The sequence below is a fragment of the Diabrotica undecimpunctata genome, chromosome 7 (assembly GCF_040954645.1).
Source record: "Diabrotica undecimpunctata isolate CICGRU chromosome 7, icDiaUnde3, whole genome shotgun sequence".
In the NCBI taxonomy this organism is placed as follows: domain Eukaryota; kingdom Metazoa; phylum Arthropoda; class Insecta; order Coleoptera; family Chrysomelidae; genus Diabrotica; species Diabrotica undecimpunctata.
Window position 1 is genome coordinate 48,228,130 of NC_092809.1, and position 24,064 is coordinate 48,252,193.

General features: G+C 35.2%; 1 protein-coding gene across 8 annotated transcripts in view; it reads left to right on the forward strand.

Annotated features, from left to right (window-relative positions):
• Positions 1 to 24,064, forward strand: part of Rgl (Ral guanine nucleotide dissociation stimulator-like) — a 325,958-nt gene that overhangs the window by 287,067 nt on the left and 14,827 nt on the right. For 4 of the 8 annotated variants that reach the window (XM_072537244.1, XM_072537238.1, XM_072537240.1 and 1 more), the window contains exons 2-3: positions 9,119 to 9,232; positions 20,007 to 20,266. In XM_072537244.1, the coding sequence (XP_072393345.1) occupies positions 9,119 to 9,232; positions 20,007 to 20,266 (374 nt within the window). The remainder of the gene's footprint in view (positions 1 to 9,118; positions 9,233 to 20,006; positions 20,267 to 24,064) is intronic. The other 4 variants (XM_072537245.1, XM_072537239.1, XM_072537241.1 and 1 more) reach the window with 1 other exon arrangement.

Consider the following 24,064-nt stretch of genomic DNA (forward strand, 5'->3'; position numbering starts at 1 on the left):
CAGAACACTAACGCGTCGAGAGGCAGGGAGTGAATCCGACGATTACTCCGCTACCGCTCTATTTATAGTCGCGGTGACCTGTCGTGTCGGGACGTATCGGCACACTTCGTGGCGCGAACGTCAAGAAGCGCGCGCTGGCCAATCATGTGGCTGCATCGTGGTAGCGGGACCGGACGGCGGCTCTAGACTGGGATTCCAGATGGGAGACAAGTAGTATCCTTCCTCTCGATTGATATTATGTGGATTTTTTCGGATCTCTAGAGATTCGCGGATTTTCCTGGAATAAAAGAAGGGGCTCTTAGAAATGATATGAGTTTTTTCGAACAATATGGAATGACCGGTTTCTTGGCAGTGTTCTGCAACTGCAGAATGGGAGAAAAGACCTGATCGAATGCATCTTTGATGCTCTTGAATCCGAGTTTTGACGGAACGACCAGTTTCGCCAATATACACTTGTCCACATGAACAAGGAATAGAATAGACACCACAGGAAGATAGGGGCGGTAATGGGTCCTTAGGAGAGGGTAGATATTGTGAGATTTTCTTGGGTGGTCGAAAAGTAGTCCTGATACCTTCCTTGCGAAGAATTTTGCCAATCCTATCAGTGACACTTCGAATATACGGAAGAAAAGCCACAGGAGTATTACCCGAAGATTCTGAATTTGTCGTCCTAGGGTGTAAAGGGGGATGTAGATGTCGGTGTGTAATATTTTGAATTGTGGACTTGGAGTAACCGTTGGCGACAAGGGTTTTTTGCAGATGGCCAAGTTCTTCTCTAAGGTTGTCAGGTTCAGAAATCGAAATGGCCCGATGGATGAGAGAGTTGATCACAGAATTCTTTTGGGCAGGATGGTGGTGTGATGAAGCATGTAGGTAACGATTCGTGTGAGTCTTTTTTCTATAAACAGAGTGACCCAATCGGCCATTGGGCTTGGAAGTGACTAACACATCGAGAAAGGGAAGGGACCGATTATTTTCTACTTCCATTGTGAATTTTATACTCGGATGTTGTGAGTTAAGATGATCTAGGAAGGGAGAAAGGGTATGTTGACCATGGGGCCAGATGATAAATGTATCATCAACGTAGCGGAACCAGACTTTTGGTTTTAAGGGGTAAGATTCTAGGGCTAAAGACTCAAAGGCTTCCATGAAAATGTCAGCAATGACAGGGGAAAGGGGAGAACCCATTGGTGTTCCAGATATTTGTTTGTAGAAATTGCCTCTAAAAGAAAAATATGTTGAAAGGAGGCATTTTTCCGCAAGATCTGCCAAAACCAAAGACTTGTTATCATTGGTCAAGTGATCTCGCAGAACAACTAGAGAGTCATGTATGGGGATATTAGTAAATAGGGATGATACATCGAAACTGACGAGAATGTCTTGGGGATCGACCGTGAGGGAGGAGATTAAGGTGATGAAATGTGTGGAATTTCGGACATAAGAAGAGGTACGACCAGTATAGGTCTTAAACTGATTCGACAAGTACTTTGCGAGTTTGTAGGTAGGAGAGTTAATCGTAGTCACAATGGGACGAAGAGGTACGTTGTCTTTATGGATTTTGGGAAGACCGTAAATTCTGGGGCAGATGGAGTTTTTCGGAACTATGGACTTCTTAACATCATCGGAAAGATCGGATTGTTTGATGGCATGGGAAATTTCGCGTTCGACTCTAGGAGTGGGGTCTCGAGAAATTGTGTTATAACAGGATGTATCCCTAAGTAAGTCGTTTACTTTCTCTATGTAGGAAGGAGTATCCAGGATGACTGTGGCATTACCTTTGTCTGCAGGAAGGATTATTATCTCAGAAAGAGAACGGAGATTTTTGAGAGCTATGAATTCCTCACGAGATATATTGGAAGTAGGGATTTTGGCTGTATCAAGACATTTAGCGACGTCAAAGCGGATACGGTCGGCTGGAATTTTAGGAATTGTGCGGAGTGCCGCTTCCACATTTGAAACTATTTCTTCGGTAGGAATTCTGGAAGGAGTGATAGCAAAATTAAGACCTTTAGATAGAAGACTGCTTTCTGCACTTGTTAATTGGTGAGAAGAAAGATTAACGACGGTGTTATTAAGAGGTGAAAGAGAAGTAGAAGTGGTGGAATGTGATTTTTTCTTAGATACAAGGGATTGGAATTTCTTTTTGTGAGTTTCGTTGCTTAAAAGAAGGATTTTGTCGGCTTGATGATAGGAAATGCGGTCTAAAAGTGACCAATCATCGACACTAAGAATACTGGAAAGTTCAAGATGCAGCTTAAAAAGTTTTTGGGATTGAAAATTAAGGGTTTTTCGAATATGTTGAATCCGTTCACGAAGTAGAGATAGGCTGGCTCGATGTAGAATTCGGGAAGAAGATGAAGAGGAAATGTGATGTTTTAGAACAAGAAAATTGGGAACCAAGTTATTATCACGACATCTAGAGAGGAAGGTGAGCGAAGAAAGTAGAGATGAAACTTTAGAGCGAAGATTGGAGAACTCTGAGGTTTTGCGGAATATAACCTCCCCGTAGAGGTTGGTCAAATGAAATCGTAGGCTTCCACGGCCAGAGTCAGAATTATAGTTTATTCGTCTTCCGGGTTTGGACCGTGTCATTTGTGAGTGACCCAAAAGTGGGTTCATCTCGACGTTTCGCTACAATTGTATGTAGCTTCTTCAGGAGAACAAAAAAGAAGGAAAAAAGAGAAGAAGAAAAAGAAAAAATCTTGGTAGTTAGTATTCGCCTCTGGTTGCGTTGAGTAACTGAGTTACCGTTGCTAACTACCCATCTTCTTGTCTTTTGTTTCTTTTTCTTCTTCTCTTTTTTCCTTCTTTTTTGTTCTCCTGAAGAAGCTACATACAATTGTAGCGAAACGTCGAGATGAACCCACTTTTGGGTCACTCACAAATGACACGGTCCAAACCCGGAAGACGAATAAACTATAATTCTGACTCTGGCCGTGGAAGCCTACGATTTCATTTGACTTACAGATTCTTGGTAAATCGATTTTTTTGTGTTTTTACCCCCCTACGAGAGGGGTTTCACGGGTAAGCCTGGGGGGTAAAAGTGGTAAATTTCTTTGCATCTTTTTTGGGATCTCAAAATTAATATTCACGGCAAAATTCAGCTTGTTCGTATGATTTTTAGAGGTGAACTCTCTCTGACTACTGGACTATCAGCAAATTAAAAGTTAAATAACCTACACTTCCCCCCCTAAAGGGGAAGCCAGAGAGTAGAAACTTTTTGCATTTTTTTTGGGCTCCAAAATTGACATTCTCAGCTTGTTCGTATAATTTTTAGAGGTTTAGTGGCATTTTCGTCTCTGATGGCTGGAGTATTAACCAAACTTTACATTAACAATGTCAAACCTTATGTGTCACGTCATAAGCAGGGTGGTTTTTGCTTGGGAAATTTAAAGAAGGCATCAAAATACGATGGTTTAAACGCTAGGTCTTTCGTGTTTACATCGTATGCATTAAATAAGTAAAACGTAAAACTAACAAAAGATCAGTGTGTATTCTTTTATGATACAACTAATTGGTTTACTTTTACCCTTTGTTATCGATTAAAATATAATAATTGACTATTTTGACATCCGCTTATTATTTTTAAAATTTTTTATCATTATTCACTTTTTATCTAAAACATACAATCAAGAAGTTCCATATTGTCCTTCTATTTCTGCTCTGCGATCCTCCTTAAACCATTTGTTGTTTCATTTACATAGTTTCCATTTAGATACAATACCAATTGTGTCTATTTAATTTGATCTAAATATGATTTGGACAAAACGACAATGACTCGTTTATTTCGTCCCGTATCTCATATCTCAGACATCCTGACTGCTCTATTCAAATTGTGTAACAAAAGAGAAGCCGTTTAAGGCCCTAAAACTCTAAACTGAGACGGTCGGAAAACCTTGTACCGCGTTGTCAGTTTTACAAAGTTGGTTTTCCATTAATTATCGTAGTATTGCATCAAAAGCTTTTTGAACAACTCAACGACCTTTTAACATGTTTCAGTGTAGATGATGTTCATGTGAATATATATTACTGATATAATAAGATAAAAAATGAAATTATAATGAAAAATCTCGATACCCTATGACGCTCTTCGTTCCCATAAAATATGTATTTTTATAGTGTAATATTTTTTGAAAATATACTGAAAATGTATATGTATTCCCTGTAGATACCTAAATATATGCATTCTCCACAAACAAAGCATTTGCATATATTTATCGTATTAATAATTTTCAAATTTTTCATTATTTCCTTTTACTTTATTGGTGAGTTTTAGTTTCTTGACAGTTACATTAGTTTTAATATTATTAGTATTTCTTATTAATATTTTATTTTTTATATATTTTACATATCCTTTTTTTATTTGTTTTTATTTAGATTAATGTGTTAAAATCACTTCCCTCACTTATTTTATTGGGCTAAATTTAAGCCTTTTAAGAAGCAATACCGCTGGCACCTTACCTACACAGCTATATTAACTTTTATGTCAGTGAATCAGCAACCTAGAGAACTGGAGGTTATTTAAGAGTTTCACACAGGAGGAAGTCTGATGACAAGACCCAACAACATGTATCTTATTTCTTAGATTTAGTTTCTCTTCAAGTTTTTTGCCCACTGTTCCTGTATCTAGTCCTGATCACGAATGATTTTTCTTTCGCTGTTTCTTACGATGGATAATTTAAGTATGAATTCCAGAATTCCTTTCTATTCTGATAAAATTCTTATTATAATTTTTGCGTATTCATTTGTTTATTTGATTTCTTGTAGTCCGTGTTCCAACTACTTCTTTTTGTTTTCAACATTAATTTTTCATCTTCTCTCGTTATTCGCTTTTTGTCTAGAGTCTAGATTTGTTTATTTTGTTTCTTTATATTGTTTTGCACACTCCTCATCGTACCAGTCTGATTTTACGAGTAAATGAACTCTTCTTCAATAGGGCCATGCCAGGAATGGTCGTCAAAAATACGGACAATGCCATTTTAAGGTATTTTATTTTGAAATGTACGAGGCGAGTTTTTTAAGTAAGTACCGTTTTGGAATTAAAAAAAGACGTGCAAAGATATGGCAATAATTTTATTTTTACATGAAAGCCTGTACCTTAATCCACTTTTCTACATAATTTCCGTGAATATTGAGGCACTTGTCATAACGTGGCACCAGTTTTTGAATACCTTCCTGATAAAATTCTGCCGCCTGACTTGTTAACCACTGCATCACAAATGTTTTGACTTCGTTATCGTCTTGAAGACGCTGACCGCCCAGGTGTTTCTTCAAGTGCTGGAACAAATGGTAGTCGCTGGGCGCCAGATCAGGGCTGTGTGGAGGATGATCTAGAGTTTCCCATTTAAATGATTTGATGAGATCTTTGGTCTGATTAGCCACATGTGGACGGGCATTGTCATGCAGCAAAACGATACTCTTACTCAACTTACCACGTCTTTTGTTCTGGATTGCACGACGCAGATTTTTCAATGTTTCACAATAAGACGCTGCATTGATTGTCTCATTACGAGGCAGAAACTCCACTAGCAATACTCCTTTTCTGTCCCAAAAAACTGTGCACATCATTTTCCGGGCAGAAATTATTTGCTTAAACTTCACTCTTTTGGGTGATGATGAATGTCGCCATTCCATGGATTGTTGTTTTGATTCTAGTGTGACGTAGGCCACCCACGTTTCGTCAGCAGTAACAATTTGGTCTAAAAAATCTTCACCTTCACTGTGGTACCGCTCAAGGAAAGTCAATGCACTGCCTAAACGTTGGGTTTTGTGCAAATCCGTCAACATTTTTGGAACCCAACGTGAACACAATTTTCGGTAATTCTCAAGTTCTCAGTAACAATGCGATACAAAACACTACGAGAATACTGAGGAAAGCAGTCGGACAATGATGAAATTGTAAAGCGTCTGTTTTCTCTCACCTTTTCGTCTACTTTCTGCACCAAATTTTCATTAACGACCGAAGGACGCCCACTCCGTTCTTCATCATGCACATTTGTGCGGCCATCTTTAAATGCTCTCACCCATTTCCTTACCATTCCATCACTCATAATGTTTTGTCCGTAAACTTCAACGATCTCACGATGAATGTCGATCGGTTTTACGCCTTTAGCACTAAGAAATCGTATAACAGCCCGTACTTCACAATCAGCGCGACTCACGATTGTTGGAGGCATCTTAAACACTGGAGTAAACAAGTATACAATGAAGAATCAGACTGTAATGGCGTCAGTGCGTAGACAAGATATGTAGGTAACCAGCGCTCATGCGCGGAACGCCGACCGTACCGCTGCGGCGGCGGAATCGCAAAACGGTACTTACTTAAAAAACATGCCTCGTATATAACATGTCTAAATTGTTATCATGAATTAGACAAAAAATTAAAATAGTACAATAGTTTCGTTTCTAACCCTGGAGAAGATAGTTTGTGAGTGGTTCAAAAACTTATATTTGGATAACTATTTTCGAGCTGAAACCAGGAAGAGTGATTAGAATATTACCAATCTTGAAATTGAGTCCAATTTCATAGTATATATTAATTATAAAACTAAACTGTCACAAAAAAACTTCAAGCACTACTACTAATCTTATTGTATTTACTATTTTAATCAAAGGGACAATCGTACACCGGAAATACATTAATTTATGATTTAAGAATCGCATTTCCAAGCTGGTTGTCTGGTTTTAATTTGAGATAGGAAATGACCTGTTCGATGTCTAATACATTTCTAAAGATTTTGCATTGTAAAACAGAATTAGTCACGTTGGTATTTGATAACGGTGTTTGTCATTCATCTTTTTAGAACCACTATACGTTGATTGATTACTAGAAATTATCGTAAAATTCGATTTCCTCTATATTGTACAAAAAGTGCAAGCAAAAATAAATATACATCGAGATTTTAAAGGTACAAATCAAACAAAAATTACTAGATAATTTTTTGCGGAAATGGACCCTTCACTGTCTTTTTTTTTTGATACATATTTTATAAATAATTGCTGTATTTGTGTATCAATTCTTTTTGAATAGTTTTTTAATATCGAATTGTGCATTTAAAACATTTTGTAAGAACCGGCAACATCGAGCAAATTGTGACCGTTGTCATGAAGACACAGAAGTGTTAAATCAAGTCCACAAATAGTTACTTACATTCATGAATAGCATTTACACACGGAACGTGTTACTAAATTAAATTGGGCCTTATTGTACTACCAATTTGGGATCTATAAATAGAAGACCGACGAACAATGGCTTTATTCGGGAACGGTGTAATATTGGCCGAGAGATCGGTCGAGTCGTGACATGTGAAAACGTCGAAAACGGTGGAAGGCAGAGATAACAGAAAGTAATTTGGTCTATTTCTTTTCTGTGACAACTCAAACACCCGAAAGAAATTGATAAGAAGTGTTTCTGTCTTAATGTTACACGTTTAAAAAGTTTGACCGTTATGCAGGAGTATAATACTTTTAATATCTATTTTTCTATATTTTTACCTAGTCTTCTTAGTACACAGCCTATATTTTTAATTTGCTAAAGCAAATATCGTGTTTGTTAACTAGTTTTAGTTTTTGATCTGTCTTTGTTACATTGTAGAATTTGGTATCGCAGGCTTCTTTCGATGTAATATATCCTAATGCAACTGTACTCCACCTTGATATTTATACATCCTATTTCCTTAATAAATACTTCCTATATATATATATATATATATATATATATATATATATATATATATATATATATATATATATATATATATACATATTACCTCTATTCTGAAATCCTCCTTCAATATGTCCTTCGAACACCACATTGACATACGAATTGTCCGCTTGGAGTTCCTCTAGTACTGAACTAGTACTAATGGGAATATATGAACCTAGCACTGAGCCCTGATTCAATACCACTTTCGCATGAAATAGTCCTTACTGTATCTATGCTTACGAGAATTATTACCAAGCGGTTGAATTACAAAATGTTTAATTAGCAACCTGTAGAACAGGCTGGCTTCCTCAAAGGATATTATTACATCAGACCATTTGCTGACAATGAAACCATCGATAGAGAAGGCAAATGAATAGCAACTACCCGTATTTTTTGCCTTCGTAGATTATGAAAAGGCATTTAACAGTATCGAGATGTGGGCCTTGAACAAACTCTTAATAATTGTAGAATTGAATCGAGATATAGTCAACTAATTCAACGATGATAGTACAGCTAGAAGAAAATACAAATCCCATCCTCATTAAGAGAGGAGTTCGAAAATTGGACTTAAGATCGGCAAAGCTGTTTAATCTAGCCCTATATCTACTTTATTAAATTGATTATCCAGTAAGAATCCATCATTCACTTTGTCTCTATCCGTGTCTCGGGTTATACCAATATCAATCCCCATTACCGACATGTTCAGTCTAAGCGTCTCTCCAGATCTTCCCCTTCTAATTCTTCTGAACCATCAACTACGAAATTAATTATCAAAGGAGAGCGCGACAGAATCAATCACCTGATGTATTATAATTATAACATTGATTGAGCAACTTTTGCATTATACCAAATTTTAATGTTTCTTTGAAAAATGTACTATTTTAAAGCTGAGTAACGACGCACAAAGATTACTCCAAGCAAAACAAGACCGATAAGTTGGGAAAAAACCGTATGGTTATTTCCATAAACCGTGGATTGAATGCTTCAAATTGTCTGGTATTCAGCTGTTCATTAGGATGTTATATTCTTCTTTGATAATTAATTTCGTAGTTGATGGTTTAGAAGGATTAGGAGGGGAAGATCTGGAGAGACGCTTAGGCTGAACATGTCGGTAATGGGGATTGACATTGGTATAACCCGAGACACGGATAGAGACAAAGTGAATGATGGATTCTTCCTTGATAATCTATTTAATGGTGTTACTATATCTGCAAAGTAGTTAATGTGCGTTCACTAATAATTAAGTTACGAATAAAACAAATCTTTTCGTATCCTTTCAATACTATCCTTTGGTGCTTAATTTGTAGTTGTCATGTGAGCACCTGCTTTAAATTAAAATTTAAAAGTACTTTTAATTTTTTATAATACTATTTATTGTCGTAAGTTTATCTATAAGGGTCTCATTTTTTCCAGCAGCCCACATGGCGATTGTGGGGCGAGGAGAAGGCAGATGGCGCCCTATACACGGTTTACCTCAAGAAAGTTCGTTACCATCGACCGACCAGGAGTTTATCGTCTTCACACTCGGTAAGTTCATGTATATTTACTTAATTAAACTTGTTTTGATAATATATTCGTACCACAACAAATTGTAGAAAAACGAACAACCAAAGATTAAAAGATATTATTAATGTATGTAGCGATATTTCATACCCTTTCCTTATTACGAAGGATAAGACCAGGTGTTCTGTATCTCCAATGCTCTTTAAGATATATAACGAGGAACCAGTGCCTACCAAATCTTTTCGTCGCAAACGATCAAGTAATTGTAGCAAATGACGAGAAAAATAGGCTAATGTATAATTCGAAAACTGACTGAAGTATACTATTGGATCTTACCAACTGATGCTAATAAGATGAAATACCTTGTAATAAAGAAGAAGCTCCTCACTCTCATTTCCTCAACAAACAACAACATTCAACGTTCTTTAAAAAAAATACTTTCTATTAGAGACATAGAAGATAATAGAAAGAACTGGTGTACATATCCATATTAACTCTATCTTATGGTTGCAAAACATGATTATAAACAAAGGATAAGCAAATAAGATATATGGAAAAGGAAATCCTTCGACGAGTTTATGGTAAAATAAAAACTGAATACAGATGGCAGATACGCACGTAAAAACAAGTATAAAATCTGTGCAACTGACTTTGAATAAGTGAGACAATTAAAATAATAGACAAAAGTAAAAGTAGATGACGCTACGTACCAATACCACTATGTCAAATGGAAAGTTTGCTAAAGGATCCTACTTTTTCCTTTCCGAGACTGTCTGATGAGTTCTCAATAAAGACGAAAGAATGGAGCTACTTTTAGAGAGGCGCTACATTTCAGTGACTACCTAGAAAGAACTGAAGGGTCAAAATTAATTCAACGGTTATCGTTAAAATATATAATTAGAAAAAACAAGCGGTTGGCAGAGACAATTGAAAAAAAAAATTACACGCCTATTAAATCATACATGTTCTCAAAACAACCTATATATAAGTTTGATAGGTATTTGAGCGTACTGATACATTAATATTTTCGTCCATGATTAGTTATATAATTTTCGTAATTAGAATAGGTTATGGTTTATAAAGTTAAAGCAATTATTCTGCTGTTATGAAGCAATTATTACTTTTAATTAAAACTACTTCCTTCTAAAATACTTAATAAAATGGGATCAATTTGTGGCTTGTTCAAATACACGCAAAATCATATCTGTTATGGTCGTATTTATTTCAATACAAAATAAGAACTAAGAACATTTGTCTTCTAGATGGTGTTTCACTATTTTCTCTGATATTCACTTCCATTGTTAAACATTTCATTGCTATGCTAGTATATATATATATATATATATATATATATATATATATATATATATATATATATATATATATATCATCATCATCATCATGTGCAGCTTTATCAACCCTTTCCAATTACGGTGCAGCCTCCCTTATTTCAAAGTTATTCTATGTTCTTATTATTATTCGACGATGTCTTAGTTATACGTTGTTGTAATAATTTGCGCTCATTTGCGCCCATATTTTTCTATTTTGTGCTATTCGAGACCACGTTGTTCCTGTTAATTTTCTAATATCATAATCCCATCTGAGATTTGGGCGCCTCTTTGGTCTCTTAGCGTTCCTGGGGTACCACATAGTTGTTCTAGTGGTCCATCTGTTATCTGTTCTTCTTGCCATATGTCCTGCCCATTGCCATTTCAGGGATTTTATTCTTTGGATTACATCAGTCACCTGGGTTTGCCTCCGTATCCATTCAATTCTTTTACGATCCCTCTTTGTTATCCCTAGCATACATCTTTCCATTGCTCTTTGAGTTACTTGGAGTTTCGACGTTATTTCTCTCTTTAATATCCAAGTTTCACATCCATATGTCAAGACGGGTAATATGCATTGATCAAATATTCTCTTCTTGAGGTATAGTGGCATTTTGGACTTGAAGACTATGGAATTTCGTCCGAATGCTGACCACGCTTGTTTTATTCGTCTGTTGATTTCCGGAAGTAGTGATCCCGATTTATGTATGAGCTGTCCCAGGTATATGTATTCATCTACTACTTCTAGCGAGGTTTCATTAATTTTTATTTCCACGTTGGCGATCAGATCATTGCACATTATTTTAGTCTTTGTTAGGTTTATTTTTAGGCCTACCTCATTGCTGGCTGTATTAAGGTCATTAATTTGCAGTTGTAATTCTTCAGGACTTCTAGCAATTAGAATGATGTCATCAGCGAATCTAAGATGGTTTAGGTATTCTCCATCTATACATAGACCTTGGTTGTTCCAGTCTAATTTCCGGAAGATATTTTCTAAGGTTGCAGTGAAGAGCTTAGGGGATATGGTGTCTCCTTGTCGGACTCCTTTCTGAGTGGGAAATTCTGGGGTATTTTCATATATGCTTACTCTAGCTGTGGCTTCTTTGTATATATTTGCTAGCGTTTCGACATATGGTTTATCTACTCCTTGGTCGACAAGAGCTTCTATGACTGCTCTTGGGTATACGGAGTCAAATGCTTTCTCGAAGTCTATGAATGCTAGCGCCAGTGGTAGATCATATTCTTTTGTTCTGCTCATTACTTCCCTTAATGTTTGAATATGATCCATTGTGCTGAAGCCACTTCTAAAGCCTGCTTGCTCTCGGGGTTGTGCAGCGTCAAGTGTGTTTTGTATTCTGTTGTTAATGATTTTGGTGAATACCTTGTATATCACAGGTAGCAAGCTGATCGGTCTATAATTTCTAATGTCTTCCTTGCTACCTTTCTTGTGAATAAGGATTATGTTGGCTGAATTCCACTTTTTTGGAATATGTCTCGATTTTAGGCAGTCTGTGTATATTTTTGCTAGGATTTTCCAAGTTGTTTTACCAGCAATCTTTAGAAGTTCGGCTGTAACACCTGGCTAGTAAATATATATATATATATATATATATATATATATATATATATATATATATATATATATATATATATATATATATATTTACTAGCCAGGGCCGGTTCTAGGGTTTTGAGTGCCCTGAGCAAAACAAAATATGGCGGCCCTTTTACACAAAAATATATAAATTTACTGCAAATTAAAAAACAGTAAAAAACGCAAAAAATTAAGATTACACAATAAAGCACTATGTATAAATTTATTTATTTTATAGATAATACAATAGTTATTTACTTACAAGTAATGCAAAGTAACATGGAATAGCAGCATAACGAGCGCATTTGAAGGTCGAGCGACGAAGGAGCAAGATAGCAGAAAAAACTGTGTATAAACAATGGACAATACTACGAAAAGATTCTGATTGGGTTTAGGATATAGCTGCATCCCCAATAACTAAATTGAGGGAGTGGCATCCATATGACATAAAAAATCACGAGAATATTCTTTACACGAGCTCGAATACCTATAGTTTTTGATTTCATGTTAAAGCCGTTGTCACGTCCTTGGATTTTACAATCATCTAAGTTCAATTAAAAATCATTCAATAATTGTTTTATTATCTCATATAATGAGTGGCCTTTTGATTCTTCAATTTCTTGGTAGTTATGAAAATGCTCCTTGAATTTAAAGTCGCTATATCCAGAAAACGTAACATAAATGAAAGTTGTTCCTTTTGGCTCATATCAGGAGTAAAATCTAAAATAATAATAAAATATTTCGTTTTACGGGTACGTTCTAAAATATCGTCACGAACAGAAGATGCCAATAATGTGATCATCTCATTTTGTATTGTTCGGAACCAGATGCAGAAGTCTCGCCGGAATCCAGACTCAATTCTAATTAAGAATCGTTTTCAGTTAACTGGGTCTCGATTTCTTCTGATTTAAACAACCCAAACCCTTTTATATTTCACTTTAGCACGCACGGCAAGTGTTGTTAATGAAAGTTTACAGAGACAAAATCATTTAACCACTAAGGCTTATGCTAGGCGCCAGTATCTAGTATCACTGACTATTCATAATTTTGTTGATATTTGTAATTTATAAATTTGATCTTCGCCTATTTTTTCAGTAGATTGTTATGATATATGATACTGATACAAATTAACTTTTCAAAAAAAAAATAAAGAAAAAGCATTTGTCTGCATCAATGTTACGTGATAAAAGCCATAAAAATTCTTAGGTTTTAATATTTTTGTTAGTAAATGTTTTTGTCTATTAATCTTTTTTGAAATTATTATGAATTCTGACTATGCAAATAGTTTACTTATAAATAATGCTACAATTATTCAATCAATGTCTCATAAAAATGATCAATTTTAATTTATAAAATCTAAAAAATAATGGATGTAAAAATTCTTTTATTTTTATATCGGCGCCCCGCAGTAGCGCACCTAGAATTTGCCTCGGGGGGGGGGGGGGTTTTCGTTGGTCACCAAAATTTTTTTTATGGTGTTACCTCCATTTTGAGTCCTTAAAATGTGTAAGTAACAGTGTCGGAATAGGGTCCTGGGGGGGGGGGGGGGTTTAACCCCCAAACCCCCCCCCCCTCGGTGCGCCACTGGCGCTCCGGACAGTCGCCCGGTTTATCCGGCGCTGATACAATGCAATGTAATACTTTCTGATATTTCTGATAATAATATTTTTGTTTTTTCTTGCGTTGCATAAATATACAACGATGACGGTTTTCCGACGCGCGAATAAGTGTCCATGCGCGAAACATGTTAATTCCTCAAACTTCCAACGGTTGGCTTTGTGATTTTTTTATTGTCATTGCAAAAGCTAAACACACGAGAAATTTTAAACGTTTAAGTCAAATAATACGTCCGTTGGAATTATCGGTATGCGCGAGATCAAGACATCTTCTCCTTTGTATTTTTCCTTGATGATCGTTGCCTCAATGACATGAATATTAGGTAACCCTTAAAATAATAAAATTGGTATAGATAGTGAAAGGAAAAAGCAAGTTTAAGAAATCTCAACAAAGAAATAAAACGAAGATGTAAGGCTGATTAACAACAGCACTATCACAATACATGTAAAGACAATAATAGCCACGATCAAAACAATCAGCCGCGAGATCTATTTAGAAATATACGCTACATAACAAGAGACTTTAAAGCCAGAACTTGGGCCATTTAAGACCACACAGGAACCCTGAGGACCACCAGAGAATATATAGCATTGGACATGGAGGTTATATTGCCGGTATCTATATAAAGATGATCAACGCCAGAAACCTGTTGACCAAAACCCTAAAGAAATCGAAGAAGAACCAATATACTTGAGAATGTAATTAGACTGGCGATCAGTAAACTCAAGTAAAACAAAACACCAGCTCCAGACATAATAACTGCAGAAATGCTCAAAGTCACAGAAGAAACCGGAATAAAATTGCTTCACTTGCTCTGTAAAAAAATATGCCATTTCAAGCCATGAAACAAACCTTCTTGCAAACAGTCAAGTAGAGTTAATTGATCTCATACGATTGGTTGAAAACCAAAGTAGAATATTTGGTCTGCGGTTAAACATATCAAAGACAAAGATCATCATAGTGGATAGACTACGTAACAATCGCATAATCACAATCGACCGGTTTGAAGCTGTGAACTCATACTTATATCTGGGATTATTGATCACAAACATAAGGTCACTACATGAAGAAGTAAAGCGCAGATGTGATCTAGCAAAAGTCGACGTAGGAAAGATGACCAAAATATCGAATGACTCCCAAATTTCACGAACTCTAAAAATGAGATTGATCAATAAAAATCCCAATATAGATATACGGATGTGAATCTTGGACCCTAAGACAAGCAAAAAGAAGAAGGATAGACGCCACTAGAGACTGAAGACGACACGGACAGCCGTTCTGTTGGAGAAGAATGTTACGAATTTTGTGATCCAACCACAGGACAAATAATTCAATTTTAAATAAGCTTAAGGGCAGCAAACGGCTGTCCAGCAAAATCCATCTTAAACAATGAGAATACTTTGGACATGTAATGAAAGCAGAGACAAAAAATATGGAGAGAAAACAGAAATTATTGAAGGAAAGGTAGAAGGCCGAAGATCCCAAAGACCAAATTACAGAAATATGCAAACGATCTATGCATGAGGTAAAAAAATGACCGGAGACAGAAATCTTTGGAGACGATCAATACACGACATGGTGATAACCACTACACCCCCTCCGGGGGATCAGAACTGAAGAGGGAGAGAGAGATTGGGTATTTTCTCTATCTCTACTTGTATTTTTCCTGACTATGCCTAAACTTATCCTAATTTCGATGTTATGTGGCTGTGGATTAGGTCTACAAACATCTCTAATACGTTGAAACCATTCGCTCTTTTCTGAGAGGAGCTTTGGTGTTAGTTCTAGCTTGATCACATTCATCGTGTTGGAAGTTGACACGTTTAGGCCATATTATCCACTGCTCATGTCTATCAACTATACCATTATAAACTTCAATAATATGTAATAATAATTTTGAATTATTTTATTAAAATTATAATTCTGTGTGTATTAAAAATACACACAGAAATATAATTTATCATAATTTATTAAATAATTGAAGCATGAAATAAACTCATCATCGTTTTCATTGAACACACAATATAATTTGATCTATATTTCCATTAAAAACGGATGATTTTAATGAAAGGAAAGCATCATTACCAGCAATTTGCAATAGCTGCAACCTTGGCAATGATACATAATTCTCGAAATGATGTAATGAATTTTAATGTGTTTACCAACACACCAGACTAATTTACTCCGCGTTGTTTTTATTATTTCCTTTTTTCATCAGATCCACTAACGTTACTTCATCACTGTATTTGGTGCAAAACAGGAAGCTTGCTTAACGATGGATTCTAATTCGGTGCCGTAGCTATTGTTCAATGACTCGGATTTAAATTTTTGCAGTAGTTGAGTGGAAGAAAGCCCGTTGTTAATAAATTTGATGCAATTTAAATTGAGTTTTAAATACACAATAGATAAAAAAACTAGGTCATTCAATAATTTGTGGTATATATTATGTACATTTTTTTGTAACCCTGCAGGTCTTCTATTAATTAAAAGCCTTGCTTGGAACTTTTTAATACTCCAGATATCTAGCAAGATTTTTAGTTATCATACTTATAAGTATCTAAAAAATCTGCAAAATGAACTAAAATACTACTAAAAAACTACATTAGTTTTATTTTATTTAATTTGCTTGTAACACAGCATGGATTGAATCTTAAACCTAACAAAATTGTGAGATGTAAACATAGGAGCATTAAAAAAAATCGAACAAATCTACTACAGAAGGAATAAGGTAGTCAGATAGAAGGAATACGTTCATATACATACAACAAAACATTGGAAATAAAAATATTGGACCAGTAGTCGTCAGATAAACACATAGCTTTCTTTTTTTTTAATTTGGAAAGGATACAAAGTGTTCTTCTTCTTCCTTCTGTATGTAGGCTTTAAAGCCTATTTCTTCTTCAATATTAGCCTCCTAAATTGTTTAAATTATCGCACCATCTTTTTCTCGGTCTATCAATACTTCTTGATACTTGATACAAGTACGTTACTAACGTAACTTACTACGTTATTTTGTTGTTTATTATTTCCTTTCCTTTAAACAGTTCCGTCAGGTATCTTTTCCCCATTCGTTTGCTTTTATGCTATTGTATTCCTTCAATTCTGCTATTTCTTTCCGTTGGTTTCTTATGGACCTCCATATTTGTTATTGTGTACCGTAGAAGTCGCTTTCCATCCTTTTTGTAAATTGTTCCCATTATTCATTTTTTGTTTTTTTTACCAACTGCTTTGTTTAATTTCGTATTCTTCTATAGGTGTCTCGGGATTCTGGGGTATTTGATGTTTTGTACTTCGTGTAGGCCTCTCGTTTCTCTTTACATTTCTCTTTTATTTCTTTTCTGAACCATGGTGTATCGTTGTTGTTTCTTTTGTTCAGTATGACTTGCGTTTTCCTAGAGTTTTTGTTGCTGCTTGTTCAATGTTCTTTTTAATTTTCTCCCAGCTCGATGGGAGCTTCTCCGTTTATATCTTCGATGTCGCCTATTTGTTTCAGCTGCATCTTCTGTGCTAGCCTCCCTTGGTACATTTCTCTTGTAGATCTTGTCGTTCCACAGTGATTCTACATTGAATTTTTCCTTGGTGATTTCCTGTAGAAAATGTTTTTGTGTTATTTTCATTCTTATTTTTGCTAGTACTAGTTTGTGTTCACTCCCTGCGTCTGCTGAGTTTAAAGTTTGGATATCTAGAATCTGATTTCGGTGGATTTTTCTATTAGTGACTATAAAATCAATCATAGATTTGTGCCCCCTGGAGTTTTCCAATGTATATTTATACTGGAGGTTATGGTCGAAAAATGTATTATTGATTCTCAGTTCATTAAAAGCACAGATATTAGCCACGAGTTCTCCATTTGCGTTGACATGGTTTTCATTAAATTTTTGTTTTACTTTTGGAACTACAGTAAAACCTCGATATAACGAACCTCTATTTAACGGACTTCGGATATAACGGACAAAAAATCCGGTCAAATGTAAAAAAATAAAAACATACTGTTAATATTACACATGCGTCTCATATATGTAATCAATATGGCATAAAAAAGCAAACTTTCGGACATAAAAAAAACAAAACTGGTCCGAGCAGTCGAATTGAAATTTGCTGCAATTAAATTAGCAAATCATATGGACATACCAAAGCAAGTGATGGATGGCTCTGACGCTTTCATAAAAGGCACGAAATCATCAATAAAAGAATTTGCGGAGAAGCTTCAACTGCACCTAAAGAAGAAACAGAACCTTTTAGGCAAAAATTAGGAGCACATGTAGCAAGTAAGTAACGAAATGCTATTAGAATCTTAGATTGGCAATGTTGACGAAACTGGTTTGTTATGGCGTACTTTGCCTGAAAGCGCACAAGCCTCCAAATATGAAAAATCGGATTCTGGAAGAAAAATCAGCAAGGACAGGATCTTGGCACTGCTTTGTGCTAACGCTGATGGATCGCATAGATTGATACCTGTAGTGGTTGGCAAATCTCGTAAGCCTAAGTTTTAAAAGTTTTAAAAGACATAATGCATCATATGCCCCTTTCATATTATAGCTCTAAGAAGGCATGGTTCACCTCAGATTTTTCTAAAATTGGTTTTTCAAAGAAATTGTACCTTCAGTGAGAAAATTTCAAGAGGAGAAATTGGGAATACCGTCAGAAGAGGTGAAATATTTATTGCTTTTAGACACCGCTCCTGCTCACACCTCTGAAAATATTCTACGTTCAGAAGATGGAAACTTCAGGTGTATGTTTTTGCCAAAAAATACAACATCGCTTATTTAACCCATGGATCAGGGAATAATTTTGGCAGCCAAACGAATATATCGCAGAAAGTTTTTAGACGAAGTAATGGTTGTATTGTACGATGGAGATAATGCAGAAGATACAAGAGCGCAACGTACCTTGCAAAACTTAAGGTCTTACAATTTAAAATTAACAATTTTTAATTTTGCTGCAGCATGGGAGGAGGTGAAAGAGCAAACATTAAAAAAGGTTGGAAGAATTTGTTTGATGGCCAAGATGCAGACATAGATTTAGAAGGGTTGAAAGTTACTAATTTCTGTAGGACAATACGTAATAATGCCGGAGAACATGTAGCTGAGGAAGATGTTTTACAATCGCTAGAAGTAGATGAAGGTAACCCTGGGTATAACATCATGACTGAAAGTGAAATAGCAGATGAAGTTATAAACCTTAAAAATGAGGACGAAAGTAAAGATAGCAAACAAGACGACAAAACAAGACTGTTAAAAATGAAGTAAGATCAGAGATAAGATCGCATCTCGACGATCTAACAACTTTTATTGATTATCAAATTAAACTGTATTTAGGGAGTTGATCATAGAAAAACAGCAAACATGGAAAGAGCAAACGAAACTTGTTCAAAACGGGATTACCGACAGCAAGCGCGTCGATATCAACAGCAACGTCACTTCACGACGAATGTCCGAAGACAATTACTTAAATAGAATTTTGTTTGTATTTTGTATTTTTTATATATATCTAATTACAGTGTACATATATATTTTCAAACAAAAGTATTTTGATTTATTTTAACCATATTTTTATATAACGGACTTTCGGCTTTAACGGACACCTCCTCCCCCCAAGTAGTCCGTTATATCGAGGTTTTACTGTATTTCATTTCCGATTCGTGCATTAAAGTCATCAATAAGGATTAGGGGTTCTTCATGAAGTATTTCATCCAGGATGGTTTGCAATTGTTCGTAGAATGCCTCTTTTTCCTCCTTTAGGTTTGCAGTCCTCGATAGATAGATAGATATGACATTTAATTTTTGGTAGTCCATTGTGATGTTCATGTGTATTATTCTTTCGGAGATATAGCGGCAGTTATTTATGTTGTCTTTAAATTTTTTTATGGACAAGTGTACCTACGGCTGCTCGCGCTCGTTCTTCTTTCTTCACTCCACTGTATGTTAGAAAATATTGATTATAATCTCTTTGGGCTTTACCTTTCTCCTTGGTTTCTTGGATTGCACAAATGTCTATGTTTTTATTTATCAGTTCTTCTATTATTTTTTGTTCGTCATCTTATGTTCCGTCTAGTTCCGAGGCCTTATATCGGTTCTTTCAGCCTTGTTTTCTTTTACAATGGGTAGGATGCTAACCTGGCCCATTATCCATGGATACAAAGTGTGAAGACATAATATCAATGTTAATTCAAATGTTACTTCAACTTAGAGTGACACAATATCAGTGTATACAAATTTATAGTAATTTCTACAGTATCATTTTCTCTTATATATTTCAGGACTCCGACGACGAAATTTCCCACCTAGAATGGGAAACCGTTCGAGTACGATTCGTCAAAGCGGGTACGTTGAAGAAACTAGTCGAGGCTCTTTCCACCGATGATGGAGAATTGGAAACGACCTACATTAACGTGTTTTTGGCCACGTACAGAAGCTTTTCTACTCCTAAGGAAGTACTCAAATTGCTGCTGCAAAGATATGCCGAACTGTCAGAAACGACGCCAAATGGCAAACCAGATCATCATGAACAACATCGGAAGTGAGTATTTTTAGATAAGAAAAACAACACTTTCCTAAGTTTTCCCAAAATTTATCGCATTCCTAATGAAACAACTTCGTATTTGGTATGGTAATTGTATGTACGTTAAAGATTTTTGTACCGTCTCATTCTTGTCTTGTCTTGTGATTGTCTGATCGGACCGAAAACGTTTAATAAACCGGTGAACAATTTTGTAATCCTTTAATATAATCTTTTTAATTATAATCTAGATTCATATACCGACATCAACAAATAAAATTTTGTAGTAACTGTAATGTGAATTATACTAATATTAGCTCAAATATTATTTTTTCTTTAAATAGATTTCGGCGGTGGTTTTGAGATAAATCGTACAAATATAAATTCTTATCCAACTTTGTTGCTAACCAAATTAAATGAGCAAATGACCGAATTTTTATCCGTGCAAATTTGTATTTGCGTCAAAAAAATATTTGAAAACTCTTATCAATTTTTTAACGTTAAAATAGATTCCTAAAACAAGTAATGCCTCTAGTGTAGATCCATTTCTTCGGGAGTTTTGCTGTTCGTCTTAGTGTGAAATTCATTTGTCAAATTTCATTTCATTTTGCCAGTTTTGTAAATAATTGTATCATTATGGGGATCACCTCCGTAGAGGGCTTTCTGTTCTAAACAAGAAATTCTAGAATATCGATGAAAGGAAACGGCTAAACATGAAAAACAATCCAAAAATGCTCACAAGAAGGAATTTGAAGATAACAACAATACCATATAAGGCGTGTAGAAGTCAAGGGGTGCATTTTTGGTAGTTTTGATAAAAATCAAGTTAAAAGTTTAACACTTTCTCTAAATTCTATTGCTTGATTTTCAAAATAGTTAGTAATTGGCTGCTCTTTTTAACTTTCAACACTTTTATGCAATAGTGCAATTATATCAGATTAAAAAAACTTAGCATTTTATAAGATATTTTAGAATAAGAAACAGCACTTATACCCATTGTCTTCCAATTAAATACTTGGACTGTACTTGTATCTTTATTATTTTAAATACAATTTAATTCAAACAACAAAGAATATTTGTAAAAAAAGTAAAAAATATAAAATGCAAAAAGTAAATACACTAGAAGTAAACTTAACTAGTCATCATCGCTTTCGAAACAGTTTTCATCGTGATCTTCCTGAATATTATCCAGAGTGCCTTGTTCTGGGATTTGTTGTCCTTCCCGTTGTTGGCAAGGCAGATTTCTGTAATGGATGGGAGGCACAAACTGCATTAATTCCATAAGATTAGCTATTTTGCCTGTTAATAATTAATAATGGCTTTCTGGTTTCACATGGTATATTATTTTGTAATATTTGAGGTTTTCCCCGACGATTAGGTTTTTCGAAAAGAGATTCAGTTCCTACACTGTTCATAAAAAACAATGTATCAGGATGATCTTTTTCAAACCTAAACCACTGCATGGCACCTATTCCCGGTACAGTAACTATAGAACTGCCGAAGTGTATCTAAATTAACAAAATCCTCGTCTTTCATCCTAACAACCATAAATTTTGAACTGGTATTGGCAATCATCTCTACCCAGTGTTCTGGTACCAACATTTCTCTTTCATTTTTCCTTTTCTTTATTTCTGAGACTAAATTTTTTTCCGCATTCATTTAATGAATTATAATGCTAGAATTTTACAGTAATCTTGGCCTCCACAGTTGTCACTAAAAGCCGTAATATGTGTAACATGTTCTAGTAGGCTTTGTATGAATTTCAAAAGACAAGAGGCGATTTCTTGGTATCCCCGGGATGCTTTTCCTTCGTACCATAAAAACATGTGCCCAACTCCAGTTTTTATGTTATGAATGCAAAAATTATACGTCCATAACAGACGCAAGTTAATATGCTTTAGAGGTATGAAGATCAGATGTTGGCAACATCTTTTGAGTCAAAACAAATTATAACATGTGATTCATCTTCCAGTTGCGTAAAACTGTGTTTAGCTGTGATTACTGCTTCTGCTTTACACAAGTGAACCTCTTTTTCGGTAACTGCGTTTCTTCTTGCCTCATCTTCACCATTATCGATAATATTGTGTAATTTATCACAAACACTGCATCTGGCAGTTGCGTAAAACTGTGTTTAGCTGTGATTACTGCTTCTGCTTTACGCAAGTGAACCTCTTTTTCGGTAATTGCGTTTCTTCTTGCATCATCTTCACCATTATCGATAATATTGTGTAATTTACCACAAACACTGCATCTGTTGGTTAAGGGTATATGAAAAGCTGATGTATGATAAAAGCTTTCCTTTTTTGGCTGGACCCCTTTATCTGCACAAAATTCTTGGTAAAGACTATACATTTTTTTGACAGTAAGGCCAGGATCAAGATATTTACACTCAGGATTTTTGTGCCGAGAGTAATGACTAACGTATTTTGGGAACTGATTAATATGCTGGTTGATAATATTAACTCTCGTGGCAAATTCTGTTTCCCGGCGAGTTTTCCTCTATTCTCTCTTGGAGATACACAACTTGAAATCAATTTTTTTCTATTGACCAAGTTTTGAATTCTTTTATTAGAAAGATCAAGTGTTTTTAACAGAAACTCTTTACAGACCATTTCGTTTAACAACCTGTATTCACATGACACTCCTTTACCATTTAACACGCCAGGTTTTCTTCTCTTTACTGGAAGTAATTTAATTGCACCATTAAGATAAGAAGTTTGCAGTTCTCAGCTGCCCAGAAATCCGCAAACATGACTTGTCTCTTTTCTTCATTGATCTTGTCATGGCACTCAAATCGGTAGTTGTGAATAAAGGCTTTTACAAATTTTCTCAAACGCAATTTATTCTTGCGATCAATATACTCTTCACCTGTATTTCGGGCTGTAGTCATCTTCGCTCTTTTCCGGTCACTTGGACGCCTTACTCTCTTCTTTCCTAGACGTTTCCTAAGTAGACGTATCATCACTTGAACGGAAAAAATCGGGATCTGCATCTGAATATAAAAAGGCGAAATGATTCTTTGAGAATATTAAAATTTGTATGTAGAGAAAGGTGTGAAAAAAATGTGTTTTCGTCGGCAATAAAAAAAGATTCCTAGACGTCTCCTAGACTGACTATAGTGGAGAATACTTTTTAACTTTTCTTATCCAGTTTATCTTCTAGCTAGACTATAAGTACTAGGTAGTCATGTAATCTTCTTCTTCTTCTTCGTCTAGCCATTCACGTCCACATCTGAACATAAGCCTCTTCAAGTCTTCCTTTCCATTGTTTTCCATGGAAAGTCATGTAATAGGTACAAAAAAATAAAAAAGTGAACAAAATCTGAAAGTCTAGGAGAGTAGTATATTTTTGTTGTTCGTATCTTTTTTCGCTGCAATAGTACAACTCCCTAAACTAATTAACAATGTCATTAATTAACTTACCATCCGAAAAGTTGAGGTTAGATTGTAAACTTGAAGATTCAGACATTCTTTATTTCAAACTCTAAATTGGAGTTTGAAATATTTACATTAAAATTATCTTTTCACTTTTCCAATAAAATTCTTAATTTAGACAAACTTGGCACTTATAATTACAAAACCGGTGTAGCTAACACATTGTATCACTAATCTAACAAGTAGTAACAAGTTGGCTGCCAAATGTTATAACAAACACTTGTTTGGATGCCAAGGGATATAAGCGTACTCATATCCAATGACTGTCAAATGATATACAAACTATTTTCAGTATTTAAGTGAAATACCCATAGATGTCACTACTGGTTTTAAATTCATTTGTATACTTTGTCCACAAAATTAAAGTGGGTATTGACTATTTATT